This window comes from Podarcis muralis, chromosome 10 (genome assembly GCF_964188315.1).
Source record: "Podarcis muralis chromosome 10, rPodMur119.hap1.1, whole genome shotgun sequence".
Lineage (NCBI taxonomy): Eukaryota > Metazoa > Chordata > Lepidosauria > Squamata > Lacertidae > Podarcis > Podarcis muralis.
The window spans coordinates 20,610,358-20,630,193 of NC_135664.1; the positions used below are offsets into that span (position 1 = coordinate 20,610,358).

Here is a 19,836-nt window from a genome sequence, read left to right on the forward strand (position 1 = left end):
GTCTGCGGACAGCGCTGGCCCCCGGCCTATAGAGTGAGATGGGCGCACAACCCTAGAGTCTGTCAAGACTGGCCCGTACGGGCAGGGGTACCTTTACCTTTACCTTCCTGGTCATTGTTTTTCAACTCTTCTCTGAAGCTGTGTGTTAATGGCTTTGGATGAGTCATAAGTGGCTGCTTAGAGAGTGTTAATGGTTGTTGTGTAGACTGGAAGCAAGAAATCCAGGAGTCCTGGGCTCCCTTAATGGCAGCAAGAGCTTTCCTGCGAATATCTGCTGCTGCAAAAAGTGAGAGAATGCCGCAAACCATCTTCCCCCCATACAGTGTTCTGCACTGTGGTGTGGAGCCCCTGTAACATTTTTTCTTTTTACACAGGTCATCGCGACACATAATCTGACCACTTCCAATTCCCTGTTGAATTAAAAAGAGGGGATAATGATTATCTTATAAATACAGCATTTTCTTTTTGCTGTTCATTAAAGGCCGTTGTATATGCTTGTAATAATTCAAGTGAATAACTGTACAATCCTATGCATGGCAAGAGAAAGTGACCAATAAATTTAATTAATAAATAATAATACAGTGGACCCTCTGAATACGAATGTCCGGTAATTCATTCCAGGGGCCTGTATGTACCCTGAAAAATCCGCAAGTAGAGGCGCTGCTTCTGCGCACATGCGCGGTGCAATAAAGTGCTTCTACGCATGTATGTCCGGCGAAACCCAGAAGAATACACTTCTGGATTTGCTGTGTTCGCAACCCGAAAGCTACGTTACCTGAAGGTAACATAACCTGAGGATCCACTGTAATATACTGGAAGTAAGATCGGCTGAACTGAAGTGTATGTGTTCTGTGGAGCTTTGCTTAGACATAGGCCGTAACCATAAAAAACACCCGGTTTTTGAGTTACCACAAAACAGCCAGACAAGAGTGAGGCAACTGCCTCAGGGGACATATTCCCAGAGGCAGTTGCAGCAGCAGTAGCCCCCGGCTGTTCTCCCTGAGACCCTGGTCACCCTCCTCTGTTGGCACACGGCCTCTCCCGAGCCTTGGTCCACTTGCAGTAGGGGACATAATCCTGTAACCCGTTTTGAAATAAGATTCAGCTCCCGTCCCATGAGCTGCTCTGTGTGGAAGTGGCTGTGGGCGCCATCTTGTTTGTCACCTCAGGTACCTAAATGTCTCGGGCCAGCATTAAGCAGTGTTTGAAACTCCCATTGTATCTAGGCACATTTTGCGACAGGGAATTTCATCAGTTTCTGTGCTCTGGGCACAGCCCTGCTCCTGAGATTTTCGATTAAAACTGCAGAGTGGAAGGAAAAGACGACCTTTTTTGCCTCCCCACTTCCAGCTACTCTCCAAAGACTGGAGAAGAGACCCTCTTAAAAATATTAGGAGGGTGGGCAGGGGAAGGACTAATATTTTAGCGGAAGTTCATTCATTTTCAGCTTTGTATTTTTGTTATTTTTTTAAAAAGCAAGCGCCCAGCCATTCCGTTGTTGCGCCTGTAACCTCAGTTTCAGGTGCCATTTAGCTCCTAGCTTTCATGTCTCAGTTTCTTACACTGAGAGTTAGCACTGTGCATCTTGGGGAGACAAGTTGCTGCATCACCTGAGGCAGGAAAATATCTTGGTCCAGCCCTGGGCAGGTAACTCACCAGTGTTAACTTATCTCTTCTCTGACCAGTCAGCAAATACAATCTCATCGCTTATCACCACTTTGTGTAGTTAGGAGAGCTTCTCTCAGCCATCCTGTCTCTTAACTTTACCTCTTCTATGGGTGAAAGAATGAGATTTCCAGAGTTACACATGTCTGTCTAGATTAGTGGTTCCCAAATCTCTACTAAGGAAACCACAAATAGAATTTGTCCCTTGTCTTTTTGGCCACCCACTCACCTCACAGAGTGTTTGTTGTGGGGGAGGAAGGGAAAGGAGAATGTTATCAAATCCAAACTCCTCCTCCTCCTCCTCCTCCTCCTCCTCCTCCTCCTCTTCTTCTTCTTCTTCTTCTTCTTCTTCTTCTTCTTCTTCTTCTTCTTCTTCTTCTTCTTCCCCCTAATCCTGACTCGATTCTCCAGCCTGTTGGTCCTACTTGCGGGCTTTGTGCAATATAGATATACGCAGCAACAAGATTTGTTTCATGCGTATTATATCTTGCCTAAACAGTGGCACAGCGGCTCTGTGAAGCGGGGTGGAAGGGGGAAGTGAATCTAGGAAGAAGAATTTAATTGACAATTGAAGGTCAGGAGAATTTCAGGTCTTCGAAGTAGCCTGACTAGCAACACAGTCTGCATTTTAATCTCAGTTTAAATCTTGACGGTTGCCTTGTTTTTAATGAAATATACTTTTCCAAGACTCTTATCTGTGAAAGATAATTATCTGTCTGAAAGCAAGTGCTCTGACGGGAAACCTTGATCTCCACAGCTGTTATCTGAAGCCTCGGAGCCCCTCGAAAGCCAGAATTACTCACCTGTAGTTAGAGACGTAAGTCTTGCAAGCCAATTGACTCCTTTTTCTCTCTCTTAACTTGGGCATGGCGAGGTCAGCCGCCAGGAAAGTAATGATGTGTTTCATATACTTTTGTAGGCAGTGATTGCATCCAATGGTTCATTGACTGATAAGTATAAATATATCCAGAAACTGAGGGAGCGCAGGTAATATAGCTTTCTCTCCCCACCCCCAGTATATCTGACTAAAGTTTTGAATTATTGTGTCATATTGTGTTTCAATGCTGATGGGTTATTCCTACCTTGTTTTCTGTGGCGAAGCATGAGTGTGGCACGGCTGTCACAAGTATTTATTGTAATGGTGCTGATGCGGAAGCCAACTCGGGGACCTTCTCTGCAGCTTGTTCAGAGACGTGTTAACGATTCCACATTTCAATAATTTCTTTCCTCTGTGAGTTTGCTGAAAGAATGCCCTGGGGTCCCCACAGGTCTCTTGGGGAAAAAATTAAACGGGGTGGTTTTCACTAGAAAAAAGTGACTTCTGGGGGGGGGGGGGACGACTGCGCTGAGGAAGAGGCAGTGTTCAAATGAAAGAACCGGCTGCAAAAGAATAGAATTGAAATACAGCCAGAGACAGCAGTGAACAGATCTCAGCTACACTGGAAAATTCCTTTCTGATCTTGTACACGGGAAACAGTTAGCTCCAGAAGATGAGAACAAAAGTTATCCACTGAGCAACCTCAAGAGAAAGTTCTTTAAAAAGATCTAGCTCAGGGATTGGGGAACCAGCTGCCCTCCTGATAGTCTTTGGTTCCCACCTGCTCTGTGGTCCTGGCAGTTACAGTCCAACAGGAAGTGGAAGGCAAAGGATGAGGCTCCTTGATCTAGGTTTTCAGCTTTTCTTTTAGTGTTTCAGTTCTCATGTTGGGGAGGGATAGGCTTCCCAAAGTTTCATCCTTAAAATATGCCAAAGCCCAAACCTTGAAGACATGCAGCCTGTAGGGACCTGGTTCCTCCATCCAAGGACACGGGTGGCACTGTGGTCTAAACGACTGAGCCTCTTGGGCTTGCCAAGTGGAAGGTTGGTGGTTCAAATCCACACAAGAGTGAGCTCCTGTTGCTCTGCCTCAGCCCCTGCCAACCTTGTAGTTCAAAAGCATACCAGTGCAAGTAGATAAATAGGTACCGCTCTGGCGGGAAGGTAACTCTGGTTTCTGTCACAGTGTTCTGAAGCGGTTTAGTCATGCTGGCCACATGACCCAGAAAGGTGTCTATGGACAAACACCGGTTCCCTCGACTTGAAAGAGAGATGAGCACCGCAACCCCATAGTCACCTTTGACTGGACTTAACCGTCCATGGGTCCTTTACTTTTACTTTTTAACCTATCCAAGGGCTGTAAGAGAAGTGCTTTCTTTGTTCATGTCTCCTTATTCTAAGAATCAGTAACTTTAAAAAGTTGTAGTTAATTTTTAAGTTGACCCTTTTTTTAACGGTGTCAGGCTACCTTATTCCAGAGTATCTCTTTAGCAAATCATGCTGTCAGGTCACATGTAGGCACCTTAGATCAATCCAGGCCATTAGTCAATGTGGCCGCGTGTTGTCTACACCAGGGCGACCCGACTGTTCATGCCAAGGCGGTTGCAAGAGAGCATTGACACAGAACCCGCATCTCGTCATGTGTGGGGTGGCCTGAGACCCTGGCAGGGTCCCAGAGTTCACCAAAAAAGGCACAAAGACTGCTTGTTGGACCGCCCTAGTCTATCTGGACCGGTAGTGTTTATCCAGGTTTATCCTGCAAGGTAGATTTTCTGTCACCGAGCCACTTCTCTTCCCTGGAGCCTTTAAAAGCCAGAGTTTTAAACTTTTGTTTTCATATTGATCATGATCATAACGATGCAATTTAGCATAACAAAATTAGCACAGAAAAGCACATTCAAACGTGTTTTAAAGAGATGATATGCCAGGAGTAATTTTCATAGTTTTCCTTGAAAACATTTTTTAAAAAAATGCAGAGCAGACCCCAGAGTTGTGGGCTGGAGACCTAATATTTTGCAGTGCTCGTCTGGTTACTTTTCCACTCCTAATTGAGGCTGAAAGTGTTTTGGCTAATGTTAGAATTTTTTGGAAGACTGGATCGAAACCATCATGTTAAAGAGAGCTCCTTCTTGCTTTCAAAACTTATTTTAGAACATACCAGTTGTTGAAGCCTGTTATGTTGACTTATTCTCTTTACTGACTTTTGTCTCTTCTAGGGAGTACACCCATTCACTGACCATGGATAAAAAGAGGAAGATCTTGATACTTGGATCTGGCTATGTCTCGGGGCCTGTGATAGAATACCTCACGAGAGACCCCAACATTGAAATAACAGCAGGTTTGTATGTAAGACCGTAGCATTAGGAGCACAAAGGAATTGAAAGTGTTGCCTTTGTATAAGTAAATATTTCCTGTTTGAAGTCCTAACATACCTGATACTCAGATCAGTGCTCCTTATTTTTCATTACAAAGTACAGCCGTTGGATGAGATCTAGCACTGTAGCTCCATACACTTTTTGCTCAGATGAGTCTCTAATAATGATGATGATGATGATGATGATGATGATGATGATGATGATGATGCATTTATTAATACCCTGCCCATCTGGCTGGGTTTCCCCAGCCACTCTGGGCAGCTCCCAACAGAATATTAAAAACACAATAAAACATCAAACATTAAAAACTTCCCTAAACAGGGCTGCCTTCAGAGGTCTTCTAAAAGTCAGATAGTTGTTTATTTCCTTGACATCTGATGGGAGGGTGTTCCACAGGGCGGACGCCACTACCTAGAAGGCCCCCGGCTTACATACAATAAATATATCCACATAGTGGAACATCGCAACATGAATTGTATAAAACAATTAACACATCATCAGTAAAACAGCCACCTTCTGTAAAACACTGTTAACAAAACAAAAAATAGGCTAAAAAGGACAACCCCAGGAAAAGTCACATTATAAAATTTGCAAAGCATTACAGCTCTCATAATCCATGAAACAAGATTAACAGCATTAACAAACCAATAGCCCAAATCAAACTAAGCACTGTTGAATTCACATACAAACTCCCCGTGCCTATGACTCGTAGCCTTCCACTCAGTTCATCGACAGACAAATACACATCATGCCCATGGAAGCAACTCCATTTTGAAGGCTTTTAGGGCTCTGAGGGCTGGGATTTCTGCTCATGCGGGGAGAGTTACAGTGATGGAAAGGGACTTTCTAAGTTTCCTTAAGTACAAAGGCTCCTTCTGTCCACAGAGTGACTGCATTGGCCCATTTTTTCTGTCACGGTAAACTCTAGTAAATTTGCATGTCACAGTAAACCGTAGTAAATTTGCATGCCACAGTAAACCATAGTCAATAGCTTACTGTGAATGTGCTTCTCTAGGTTCCTTTGCTCCCCTCCATTAGCACATGGAAGAAACAAACCACAGACTGTTTTCTACTCAGCCAGGTATTGTGGTTTGTTTCTCCACAGTAGGGAGAGAGGCTCAAAGGAGTTCGACTGACTCATATATGGTTTACTGTGGTGTGTACCTACTGTATCATATCTGCTAGGAGCTATGTCTTAAGGAAGCTGGTTGGAGCAGAAAGGCAAGCCGGTGTCTCGAAGGAGATGGCTGTGGGCTTTTCACTGAGGACTGTTTCATCTTCTGTGTGTCTTGAAGCCTGAATGTATACATACTTTAGATACTTGCCAGTGCAATATCTTTTGTAAATCCAGATTTTCAATATCTTACATGGAATGGTTATTATTGGAATACATTGTTTTCCTTTCTGTTTCTGTAGGTTATTTTATGAACTTTCCCAGATCCTATATTAGCATTATTTTTCTGGAACACAGAGATTTGAAAACTAACAGATCTGAAACTCAGGCTATTAAAATAAATAAATCTGAGCATTTCAGGCACGATTCCATCATGTTCTCGACAGTCATGAGTGCTATAAATTTAGTTTGTTTAAACAAGAGCTGTACCAAAGGCTGGCTGTCACACATGGCCTGCTGGCTATTACAATGCCCACCTCTGTTGGTGGAGACGTTTATAGGAGTGAGTGGCTTAGAGCTTCTAAGACCTAGCCATCTTTTAGTCTTTCATTCGTTGATCTTCTTGATTTCTTTCCCCCACTAACAGTTTCTTCGTTGAGCCTTTATCCTAGAACAGGTACTGCTTTGCCTGCATGGATTAGCTTAGTTTTAGTTGGGTCTTGCAAAGTTCTGGAATGGATTTACCAAAACTGAGCGGGTGACTTTGGGTCGGTCACAGCCTCTTAACCTACCTCACAGGGTCATTGCAGGGATTAACCAGGGGGGTGGGGAACCATGTATTCCTTGAAGACAAAGGTGGGATGTAAATGCAAAGAAATAGGCTTAAGAAAGCTGAAGGCCCAGCTGGATGGAGATGTTAGCCTGGCGTCCAGAAATCTCCATGTGGTCGCAATTGGACCTGTGGCAATTGCAAAATGTGTCTGGTGCCTTGGGAATTGCTAACACTGGGCGAAAGGGAGAGGCCCTGGGAATGTGGAGTCCCGAAGGCTCCCCTGGCAGGAGAGGGTGGACAAGGGGGTTCATTCTTCCTGGTGGCAATCTGTCACAATTTTATACAGAAAAGGGGAATCTACCAGTAAAGAAAATCCACCCCCCATCAAAAAATAATTCCATGACACACCCTTTAAAAGAAGGATGAGCAGCAACCCATGCTATCCGGGGCCCAGTTAATTTCTCTGAAAGCTTCTAAATTTAAACCAAGCATCCCCCCCCCCCATTTTATACAGAATTGGTCCTGCCGAGGTTGCATGACACCACATGACTAAGTTGTCTAAAACTTGCTGAGAGGTTATGATTGAATGCTTATTTAATGGGAGCTCTAGAGGAGAAAGTCGTGTCTACCGCTTTCAGCCAATGTTCTTGCTCTACGACAGCATCTGTCATGAAGAAACAACTTGAGCAGCTGGCTAAGAAATACAGCAATGTTGTGCCTGTCGTTGTGGATGTCACCGAAGACGAGAAGAGATTAGAGGCCATGGTGAAGAAGCACAACCTTGTTATCAGGTCAGTGTGTTCTGGTGATTGCGTAGATCAGGGGTCAGCAACCTTTTTCAGCCGGGGGCCGGGCCACTGTCCCTCAGACCTTTGGGGGGGGGCAGACTATATTTTGGGGGAAAACAATGACCCAATTCCTATGCCCCACAAATAACCCAGAGATGCATTTTAAATAAAAGCACACATTCTATTCATGTAAAAACACGCTGATTCCCGGACCGTCCGCAGGCCGGATTTAGAAGGCGATTGGGCCGGATCCAGCCCCCGGGCCTTAGTTTGCCTACACGTGGTGTAGGTGCTTCAGTGATTCCCCATGGTATGGGTGCAATGGGCCAGGTTAGCTCTTGACGATTTTACCTGGTAGTGATGGTACTGAACCTCAGGCTAGAAGAGGATGCTTTTGTGGAAAAGCCCAAAATGCAACTATCGGGTGTTCCTTCATGTGTTAACACTTTTAAGAGATGCACTGAAGTGTGTATTTGTGAGAGAAGTCCATTCTTTCAACTGCATGCTTGACAAGGATACCGCAGAATTGGTTGTGGCTCCCTCATTCATGGGTGACCTTTTCATTTTAGCATCATTATAAAAACCAGGACTTAATATTTTGCATGGAATTGCCTTCCCCATACTGTGCTACACATACATTGTCCCTTGAGATGAATGGCCACGCAGGAATGGTTCCCTTGTTGGTAACATGCCTCTTGAGAGCCAGTGTGGTGTAGTGCTTAAGAGCGGTAGTCTCGTAATCTGGGGAACCGGGTTCGCGTCTCCGCTCCTCCACATGCAGCTGCTGGGTGACCTTAGGCCAGTCACACTTCTTTGAAGTCTCTCAGCCCCACTCACCTCACAGAGTGTTTGTTGTGGGGGAGAAAGGGAAAGGAGAATGTTAGCCGCTTTGAGACTCCTTTGGGTAGTGATAAAGTGGGATATCAAATCCAAACTTTTCTCTTCTTCTTTGAGAGTCAAGGACAGGGCAGATCACCCTAAGTTCACATTTGTCTTTTTAGCTTGCTGCCTTACGCATTCCACCCTGTGGTTGCTAAGAAGTGCATTGACAACAAGGTGAATATGGTTACTGCCAGTTACCTGACACCTGCTATGAAAGAGCTGCAGGAAAGGTAAGTCTCTCTTATGTTCTCCCTTCTAAAGAGAGAAAGCAACCCTGTATCAGGAATTTTTAAATGTCTAATGTTTTACAATTTTTCATGTGCTGTAAGCCACCCAGAGTGGCTGGAAAAACCCAGCCAGATCTTTCATGCACATCTCTTGACTCGATGCTAGAACATGCATTGCGAAAATAGTGTTACTGTGGCAAGTACCACTGCTTGCACATGGAACCACTTTCAGCAACCATTAGGGCTTCCTCAAAGGTCCCTTTTTACAGTCCACTGGTGGCTCAGAACTCATTATATAGATAACAGGTGGCACCTGCACACATATAAAAATGCTTTAAAAAAAAGTTTTGAAAAATACATTGAATTTGGCATAGCTCACTGTCGCCATCTGGCGTCACATTTGTATATTTCACTTTACAACACATTTAAAATGTTTTATTGCCAGCTGTGTAGACGACTCCACAGAGTCTTTAGCGAAGGCAGCTAGTTTAAACTTTACTGATGCAAATGAAAGACGCAGTCATGTTTTCTAAGTTCTGTTCAAGTCTGCAGATCAATGGGAGAAGGGCGTACCATTCCTCCTTGTTCTCCTTGTAAAAGGGGTGAACAGATTCAGTTGTCTGGATGTGGGTCCCCTATTTATATATTGTTTGTGAACCATTGAGCTTGATTTGTGTTTCGGTGCCTCCCAAGGGTCCCGATTGAAGCGGGACATCCCAGATTGACAGAGCGATGCGGTGCCTCAATTTCCCCATTGGAAATCTTGGGATTTGTTCTTTTGGTCTCTAAAGATGCCCCGTTACGGAATTCTTCTTTTGAAATGATACGCCCTCTTATTTCAGTGTCGAGGCGGCTGGCATTACCGTTATCAGCGAAATGGGTCTGGATCCTGGGCTTGATCATATGCTGGCGATGGAGTGTATCGATAAAGCGAAAGAAGTGGGGGCTACGGTAAGCTCAATAAGTAATCAATCTGTTCAGAGGTCTTCCCCTCCGCACTGCTCCTATTTTATAATACCTCCGTTGTTGTGGGTTTATCAGCTGTCACCCACTGGGCTTAGAACATCCCACTCCTTTCAGCCCTTCCCAGCTCCGAATCTAAAATTTTGTATTTTCTTCCTTTTTCACTTAGGCATCAGCTACTGCCTCACACAGAGACAGGGTGGTAGAATAGAAGTGAAGTCCAGGCTGTTTCCTTTGAATTCCTTTAAAAATTTAAAAAATAAATTTAATTAAATGGTTTTTCAGATTAAAACTTTATAGTCACACATCCAACATACAAGATAGAAACAAGATTTAAAAGAATCTCCTGGACTTCCCTTCCTCCCCTTTGTGGGTCCTATTGTTAATCATTTCCTCCTGCATCTTTTATAATAACCTCTCCATTGTGTCCAAAATTCACCATTAAACTACAAGCATTATCCCAATCCTACTAACGATTTTAACTGGTTACAATGGTTTTTAAGACAAACTATAACTTTTCTCCATTCTTTATTAAAATTTTGTTCTTCCTGTTTCTGATTCTTCTGGTCATTTTAGCCATTTGGGCATAATCCATCAGCTTGATCGGCCATGAGAGCCAGTGTGGTGTAGTGGTTAAGAGCGGTGGTCACGTAATCTGGGGAACCGGGTTTGCATCTCCGCTCCTCCACATGCAGCTGCTGGGTGACCTTGGGCCAGTCACACTTCTTTGAAGTCTCTCAGCCCCACTCACCTCACAGAGTGTTTGTTGTGGGGGAGGAAGGGAAAGGAGAATGTTAGCCGCTTTGAGACTCCTTAAAGGGAGTGAAAGGCGGGATATCAAATCCAAACTCTTCTTCTTCTTCATTCTTCTCTGGTAGGGTCTTGATCTTCTTTCCATCTCTGGGCCAATAAATATGGAATTTCATACAGGAACACGATTGCACACAGGGGATTCAGCTGATATAACTCAAGATTAAGGGTGCAATCCTATAGGCCAGAGGTGGGGAACCTGAGGGCCGTGTTCCCTTCTGTGTAGCCTTTTGAGGACCGCTTGCCAGGTGGGTGGAGCAAGCCCGCCCCCATGAGTTCTGCAAGGCTTACTTCTTGGGACATGAGTCCCATGTTCTAGGTACATTAGTTCAGGGAAAAGTTGACTCTGTCCCCCTCCCCATAGCTGTGTTGGGTCTGTGGGCGATGAGCATCTGGCTGCTTCCAGACTAGGAGGCAACTGGGATGTTGGAGAACTGTTATGGCCATGGGGTGGACTTGTATCCATCTTTGGCATGCTCTGGTAACTAGCGTGTTGTCATCTGTTTTGCTGTGTTGCAAATATATTGTAAGCTGCCTCAAGTAGGTCATTTTGTAAACAAAGTATGGATACTGCTAAATGAAGACGTGGGTATGGAATTGCAGCCTCAGCAATGCAGAATAAAGCTGTGCTGAATGAACCTGGAGTTTTTGGACGGATATAGTTTAATTGGAGACGACTCCTTTTCTTCATCTGCAGGTGGTGTCTTACACTTCCTTCTGTGGTGGCCTGCCCGCTCCGGAACATTCTGGCAACCCCTTGAGATATAAATTCAGCTGGAGTCCACAGGGAGTCCTGCTCAACACCGTTCAACCTGCCACGTATTTAAAAAATGGAGAGGTGAAGTTGTCTTCATATACCTATTAAAATGCAAAGATGGGAAGTCACAAAATCTAATAATAATAATTAATGAGATATTTTCCTGTCTTTTCTCCTTGACTGAGTGTACCGTGCTTAGAAATAAGGCACAGAGTGCCTCTGAGTGCAGTCGTAGCCTTGGGATTTGTTTTTTTTGTGTGTGTTGGAATCATTCTCACAGTCCTGCCACATACAAAAACACAATCCTGTTTCCTCCCAAACTTTCAATTTAGCAACCTAATCTTTCTGTAAAATACTTTTTCATTAAACAATTGGGAGTCGAAGTCCTTACCAATCTACTGTTATGCCCCCAGAGATCTGTTAGTAGATCCTAGGCTACTTTCTGCCCACCCTGTTTTAGGCTACATACCCTCCAACATTTTTCCAATGAAAATAGAGACGTCCCATTCCTTAACGATAATTTTACTATTTATACCCCACACATCTGACTGGTTGCTCCAACCACTCTGGGCAGCTTCCAACATATATAAAAACATTAAAAAAGAACACTTCCCCATACAGGATTGCCTTCAGACGGCTCAGGGGGGTCAGATAACTCCATACCCTCCAACATTTCTCCATTGAAAATAGGGACATCCTAAGGAAAAGTGGGACATTCCAGGATCGAATCAGAAACCGGGACGGCTTCTGTAAATCAGGGACATCCCCGGAGAATAGAACACTTGGAATGTCTGAGGCTATAACTCTGAGTGACCAGAATTAGCTCAGGCCAAGTGAGCAAGGCCAAGGCACCAGGGATTGTTGTGGCCTGTATCATTGCCCATGCATCTATTCTGCTCCTGGTGTAGCGATCTGGTTCAACCAGTTCTACTGGAGTTCAAAATGTGCAGAAGCATCTCGGGGTTCATGTTCTCGTATTTTATTTTTATGAGTACAATTAGTAGAAGAGTGCCTGTCTCTTATTTTCTTGTTTTCTATGACAACTCCATGTAGATGCTCTCATTTAAAATGCATTTCTGCATTTATTTATGTCTCACCCTACTGAAGTCTTCTGTGGTTATCAAATTAAAATGACCAATGACATTAATATCCTTAGAATTGGGGTCATTGTTTGTGAGGTTCTATAGCCAGGTTTACTCATCCCAAGCATAAACTTTGCTGTCAGATGGGATTGTTTTAGGTTACAGTCTGAAGTAGTCCAATCAGATGACTTTAAGATCACTTCTGAAATTTTACGAGATACCATTGGTGTCTAAATAGCTCTGCGCATAAATATCTCTGTGTCTCCAATGCCTTAACATGAGTTTGCAGAGTTGTAATATGAGAGATGTGTTTATTGGCTGCTTGAGCCAGGCAAGGTTCAAGAGCTGGAGTCTATGCATACCCTGAATCCACTTAAATGTTATAATCTTAACACAATTTATTCCTGTGACTTTCAGTGACGTTGTAATTCCATGTGACACTTGCATTTTTGAATGTTTAGGATCAAAGTTTATAATCATTCCGGTTTAAGACACCCCAGAACTGAGAAATTTTTATTGCGAAGAACTGGTTTGCTAAGCTGAACGTTATGCTGTTAATCTTTTAAGCTAAATAGTTTTGAATGGATTCTTGTTGAGAGCCTGAAGGATTTGTTTGCGTAGGTAGTTATACGGAGAGGTGTGGAGAGAGAACAGGAAGTTGAGGATGGGTTTGGGATCCTCCTTCGTAGAAATGAAAGGATTCCAGTCTTCCATCGCACGGGAGACGGACATTTCTAAATAGGGACTTGTTGCATGTGAGGACTCCTGTTATAAAACATAGTACTGACTATTGTTTTTCACAATCCTTAGATTATTAATATTCCAGCCGGAGGAGCTTTGCTTGATTCTGTTACTGTCATGGATTTTTTCCCAGGATTAAATTTGGAAGGTTTTCCAAACAGGGACAGTACAAAATATGCCAAACCCTATGGCATTCAGTCAGCTCACACTCTCTTAAGAGGAACATTACGATACAAGGTAAGTACGTTTGGTACCGTGAAGGTCATGGGGAGTTCCAGGTGAACGTATGTTAAGGTTTTTATCCTTTAAGAGAAAATTCAGCTGGGGTGGGAGGGGACGGTTCTGTAAATGGCTGATCTGCCAAGCTTAGCTTATGGCTGTGCTTATGTAATAAAATATTGTAGAAATGCGAGGATGTGGAGAGCATCCATTTTACTTTGTGCAAGTTTTGGATAAAGATTGTCCTGTGTGCCCTTAACTGTGATCTCACCTGTAGTTTTATAAATCATTTAACGTGGTGCTTTATTTTCTAAAAAAACCAACACGTCTAGGGGTACTCTTATTTTGACTCAAGAAAATCATCATTTTATAGTTCAAATAGGGAAAAATAAATACAGTAAATGGACAAAAGTACAAAGATTCACAAAATGTTTAGGGGTATGTGTACCCCTGTGTCCCACCCCCCAGAAAAAAGCACTGATTTAATGCGTCAAGACAAATGGAAGTTGTTAATATTGCAGTTGTTATATAAGGGATTGTTATCTTGACTGGAATATAATTGAAATTAATAAGATTTTGGAATGCAGAAATAAAGTAAATCATCAAACCATCAATGCTAGCACGCAGGGGGCCACCTAAATTATATCATTTGGTATTTGAATGATTGGTATTAATAATTGTATTATAATTTGGCATTGTTATAATGAGGCTATTATTGGATTATTGTAATTGAAAACTAATAAAAATTATTATTAAAAAAACTGATCAGCCGTAGCTCACCCTTTGCATGTACAAGGTATTGGGTTCGATGGAAATAATCTTTATGCTGTAAAAATGTTCTGTGAGATATTTATGTGAGATCTTGGGAGAATAATTGCTAGTTGGGGGAGGAAATATTGAGTTAGATCAAGGTTAGCTAATCTGTGACCCTCTGCTGTTGGGCTATAACTCCCATCATCCCGACAGGGGTGGACTTTGTTCTATCAAAATTCAATAGTGCCCTGTGGCAAGGCTAAAATTTGCCTTCCATTCTGCTCAATTCACTGTGTCACAGTTACAGCGCCCCCTAGGCTGGGAACCCAGTGCAGCGGAACTGGTCGTTGTGCCCTAATTTTCATTTTCATTTCACCTTTAATTTGTATACTGCCTTTCTATTTTACTATACACAAGGCAGTTTGCAGCAACAAAATATACAACCAGGAACTCGCACCTTGTAATATAACCTGATCCCATACAGAAAGTCACAATAAAACATAACTTTAAAATGGAACGACTTCTATCAAATAAAGTAATATTTAATAAATATTAGACTATAATAGCGCACAATAAAATTAACTCTCAAAACATCGGCAAACAATAACGAAACACGAATTCACTCTTAACCGTTACAATGAATAATTACAAAACTATGATAAATAAAAATAACTGCAAGTCACAGTGCATAACATACCAAAATGCATGCAGAACTATCCACCTCTGGGTTAGATTGACCTATGGCCTAACAGCACAATTGTATGTATGCTTGTTTATTTTATTTAAATTATTTCAGCATAGCACCCTATCCAATTTCAGGGTGGCTTACAAGAGCAGGAAAAGCGCAACAAGGCACTTATTGCACAAGAAGTGTGTGTGCAAAAGCCGTATTCAGATTTGTTGCATGTTGTTTGCTGCCTTCTGTCAAAATATCTATGCAGGCATATCGAAGGAAAGCTCAAAGGTTGGAATGGGAGGGAAACCATGTTGGTAGATTTCTGGTGTCGCATATGAGTTTGGCATGTTGATCCCTGTGTTCTGTGGCAGTTTCTAACCCCTCCCCCCCCCATTCTTCCAGGGTTATTCTAAAGCTATTGGAGGCTTTGTGAAACTAGGACTGATAAATTCAGAGCCGTGTCCTATGCTCAGTGCAACAGCAGCTTCTATAAGCTGGGTGAGTGTTGCTTTCGTGGTCCAAGAGAAGTCTGCAGCTGAGGCATGTGTGAAATGGGTTCGCTTTGTATTTTGCCATCTACACCTATAATTATTTTGAAATCCAGTGTTCACACAATAGTGGGCTATCCCATTCCTGACAACAAAGCTCTGTTTGCACAGCCAATGGCTGTACCTTCTGCCCTTCTCATAAAGGTAAAGGTAAAGGGACCCCTGACCATTAGGTTCAGTTGTGACCGACTCTGGGGTTGCGACGCTCATCTCGCTTTATTGGCCTGGGGAGCTGGCGTACAGCTTCCGGGTCATGTGGCCAGCATGACTAAGCCACTTCTGGTGAACCAGAGCAGCGCACGGAAACACCATTTACCTTCCTGCTGGAGCAGTACCTATTTATCTACTTGCACTTTGATGTGCTTTCAAACTGCTAGGTTGGCAGGAGCAGGGACCGAGCAACGGGAGCTCACGCCATCACGGGGATTCGAACCACCGACCTTCTGATCGGCAAGTCCTAGGCCTTGTTGTTTAACCCACAGCGCCACCCACGTCCACCCTTCTCATAGCCCACCCCTTTTCACAGTTCTACTTTGAATGCGGACCGTTTCTACTATTGCACGAAAAAGCTGGTGTTCATCACCTGCGGTTTTCTTAAGGTGCAAATGCTTGTACTTTCAATGTTCTGACTATCGGATGGTGATCTGTTATTATTGTTTTTATATATATATATACCCAGAAAGAACTTATGTGCAAGCTACTTGGACTTAAACAGTCTGCCACATACGATGATCTCCGAAATGCCGTCTACAATAAATTGAATGAGGATGAAAGGCAGCTGGATGCGGTTGAATGGTAGGAGATTTTGGGATTGACCTTTCCCCACATTTTTTCCCCTTTAAAGTGCCTCTCTAGCAAGACCAGCCCACTCATGAGATAAGGTGAGGCAGAATGGACCCACAGGGGCAGCAGATCCCAATGTAGATCTTCATTCCCCCACTTCTTTCTGATGTAGATCTTTACTCACCTCCTCCTTCCCTGCCAGGGAGGCGAGCGCCATTTTGTGGTTGGCCTTAGGTGCCAAAATGACTTGGGCCAGACCTGCTTTCTATCATCCAGGCATATGAGACTAGTTAAAATGGCTAAGAGTAGCCTGCCAATTCCCAGAGAGCCAGTGTGATGTAGTGGGTAAGAGTGGTGGACTCGTAATCTGGGGAACCGGGTTCGCTTCCCCGCTCCTCCACATGCAGCTGCTGGGTGACCTTGGGCTAGTCACACTTCTCTGAAGTCTCTCAGCCCCACTTACCTCACAGAGTGTTTGTTGTGGGGGAGGAAGGGAAAGGAGAATGTTAGCCGCTTTGAGACTCCTTCGGGTAGTGATAAAGCGGGGTATCAAATCCAAACTCTTCTTCTTCTTCCCATTTCTTAAAAGCATGTTTCAAAGTGAAACATTTGGTGTGGAACTGCAATGTACAGCAGCTCAATTTGCATGTAGGCCACTGGCTTGATGATGTTGTTATGTGATACTGTTCTTCATTTGCATGCTTCATTTTGGCTGTAAGGCCACAAATGCATAACAATAGAATAAGATTATAAAACAAGCAAATCCAATAAAGGAGTAACGGCAATCAAAATAATTACTGTGACATAATCGGGTGTACTTAACCTTCTCTGCTCTCTGCATATATCTTGATAGAACGTAAGTAAAAACTGCAAAGGAAAATGCAAGCTAATTGCAGAAGTTAGGTTATGCATGGCAACACTGGAGGTGTATCCCCACAGCACTGTAATAAGGACGCCAATTAAGATGTGAGAAGTATCGTTGCATCTGCTTTGCTTTCTCCTGACACACCGGTTGCCTGACCCAAATTGCGATGTGGTGGCATCCCATTCTTCTCGCTTTGTGATCATGGGCTCGAGCCGTGGCTCTGTTTTTTGGGAGAAGGTCCTGGGCTTTTTCTGACAAATGGTGCCTTGTCCTCGCTCTTTCAGGCTGGGGTTACTTGGAGATGAGCCCGTTCCAATAGCAGAAACAATAGTCGGCGCACTGGCGAAACACATGGAGGCCAAGCTATCCTATGGTATGTGAAACACTCTCTGCTCATGCTGGCTTTGACCTATAAAGCCTTAAATGGCTCAGGACTACAGTACTTCAAGGGCTGCCTCTCCCCATATAAACTTACCCGAACCCTGAGATCACTTTCTGAGGCCCTTCTGCATGTGCCGCCTCCTTGAGAGGTCCAGAGGGTGACAACATGAGACCGGGCCTTCTCTGCCGTGGCTCCCCATCTGTGGAATGCTCTCCCCAGGGAAGTTTGCCTGGTGCCTTCATTATACACCTTTTTAACCGGGTCTTTGTTTGATTGACATCCGATGCCCTTTTAAATGTGCTTGTGGAAAGGGGAGGGTTGTTGGGTTTGTTTCTATTCCTGTTTTTATTATGTCTTTTGTGTTGTTTATTTTGCAATTTTATGTGAATTCCCCTGAGATCTACAGGCATACAAATCTAATAAATAATAATAAATAATATTATATATACTAATATTATTATATAATCTCAATCCAGCTATATTTTTGGATTGATCTCTCCACCTTGTGTAGGAAGCTAAACAAATTATGTTGCTGCCCCTTCCCAATTGCTAAGGGCTGCCCTCAACCACTTTAGCAGGCCAGAATACTAAAACAAGCAACTTCATTTTGTTCCTTCAGTCAAGACTGTTTAGTTCCCCAACCCCATCCCATTTATTTTTATATTTTCTTTCTGGTTGGCCACAACCAGATATTGGTGGAGATGTCTACATCAGTTACGTTACATTCTGCAACGTTCTACAGAAAGGTGAATTTCCTTCGCAATCAAAAGCAGAGCTAAGGAGAACAGGGGTGGTATCTTTCACACACCAAGTTTTACTCAGGTGTCGTGTAGTTCACTGTTAAAGCTACAGCTTGTTCATCTTTTCTGACAACAGAAAAAGCAACATATTTCTGTCTTTCCCTTAGGTCCCGGAGAGCGCGATATGATAGTCATGAGGAATGAAATAGGAATCAAACATCCGTCCGGTCATTTGGAAGACAAATATGTCAATCTTGTGGTGTATGGAGATGATAAAGGATATTCCGCAATGGCTAAAACTGTAGGGTACCCGACTGCCATCGCAGCAAAGATGGTTCTTGATGGTACGTATGGGTCTTTCTAAGTTGTGTGGTGCACCTGGGATGTGTGGTTCTTTTAAGTAGTCTTCAAATGTGCAAGTATTGCTTTAAGCAATACTTTTAATAATTCTTAAAAGGCTGCATCATCATTATTAATATCCCTATTAATAATCACTTGTGGGGCTTTTTTGTGCGCGTGTTTGTACATGACAACACTCACCAGTATGGAGTACTGGCACCTCTGTTTTTTTGCTCCCCATGGCAGCCATTTTGTGCTAGCAAAATAGTGATAGATAAGACTTCCAGCACTTTTTTATTCCCCCCCCACCAAAGAAAACACCCCACTGCTCATTTGTAAGTGTGAATTATAAGTCTTAAGCTCATCACAGTGATTCTGTGGTCATGCAGTTCATTGTTGTCCTCACATTCGCCACAGTTTTGTGTGGTAAGATCCTTATCACCCATGTGAGCCATCATGTCACATACTTGGGCCAATTTCAGGGTCCCAGCACCCAGCAGGGCCCAATGTTGTTATGCGTCCTGGAACCCCAGACCCCTTGGCACTCTGTAGAGAAGTGTGTTTGTTATAATTGATTTTAGCATTCATACTGTTTTCGTAAGGTGTTTGGGGCCATTTATATGAGGAAAGCAGTTAATTGCAATAATTAATAATATAAAGTGCAGGTAGACTGCCATCTGGAACTCCTTGTAGCTTTCCTCAGAGTATTGCTGCCTACCAAAGAGGAGGGACCTCACAAGATTTTGCGCAGGGTCCCCTCGGCCTAGGGGACATGGGTGGCACTGTGGGTTAAACCACAGAGCCTAGGACTTGCCAATCAGAAGGTTGGTGGTTCGAATCCCCATGACAGGGTGAGCTCCAGTTGCTGAGTCCCAGCTCCTGCCAACCTAGCAGTTCGAAAGCATGTCAAAGTGCAAGTAGATAAATAGGTACCGCTCCGGCGGGAAGGTAAACGGTGTTTCTGTGCGCTGCTCTGGTTCACCAGAAGCGGCTTAGTCATGCTGGCCACATGACCCGGAAGCTATATGCCAGCTCCATCGACCAATGAAGCGAGATGAGCACCGCAACCCCAGAGTCTGTCATGACTGGACCTAATGGTCAGGGGTCCCTTTACCTTTTACCCCTCGGCCTGCAGCTGTAAACTGTAAGTGTAAGAGGAACTGGTTTGTTTTAAGAATTGGTAGGTCTCTCGTGCCCAGTTCCTCCCAACTGAACCCTTTCAGATGCTGTTGGACTACATCTCCAGTTATCCCTGTCTCTTGGACACGCTGACTGGGACTGATATGAGTTGGAATCCAACAACTTTTGAAGCACCCCACGTTGGGGAAGCCTGCTATAAGCGCACATAATTTCGCTGTTCCACTGTGAGCAGAGCGCCAGGGCTTTGTTTTAGTGAGGCTACAATCCTTGTCACCCCACTTAAATTGAATTAAATAGGACATACTTCTAAGAAAACATGGTTAGGATTGCACTGTAAAGTTTTAAAATAATTGCCGTACAAGTTGCTTTTTTCTCTATATCTCCTTTAAAGAAGAGTT

The 19,836-nt window shown here is 43.6% G+C and overlaps 1 protein-coding gene across 2 annotated transcripts in view; it reads left to right on the plus strand.

Annotated features, from left to right (window-relative positions):
- Window positions 1-19,836, plus strand: part of AASS (aminoadipate-semialdehyde synthase) — a 41,672-nt gene that overhangs the window by 17,738 nt on the left and 4,098 nt on the right. The window contains exons 12-24 of one of the 2 annotated variants that reach the window (XM_077935858.1): window positions 2,423-2,482; window positions 2,585-2,652; window positions 4,699-4,820; window positions 6,618-6,647; window positions 7,405-7,534; window positions 8,533-8,643; window positions 9,483-9,591; window positions 11,111-11,251; window positions 13,063-13,230; window positions 15,044-15,139; window positions 15,869-15,984; window positions 17,122-17,210; window positions 18,127-18,303. In XM_077935858.1, coding sequence (XP_077791984.1) covers window positions 2,423-2,482; window positions 2,585-2,652; window positions 4,699-4,820; window positions 6,618-6,647; window positions 7,405-7,534; window positions 8,533-8,643; window positions 9,483-9,591; window positions 11,111-11,251; window positions 13,063-13,230; window positions 15,044-15,139; window positions 15,869-15,984; window positions 17,122-17,210; window positions 18,127-18,303 — 1,417 coding nt within the window. The remainder of the gene's footprint in view (window positions 1-2,422; window positions 2,483-2,584; window positions 2,653-4,698; window positions 4,821-6,617; window positions 6,648-7,404; window positions 7,535-8,532; window positions 8,644-9,482; window positions 9,592-11,110; window positions 11,252-13,062; window positions 13,231-15,043; window positions 15,140-15,868; window positions 15,985-17,121; window positions 17,211-18,126; window positions 18,304-19,836) is intronic. The other variant, XM_028745861.2, reaches the window with a different exon arrangement.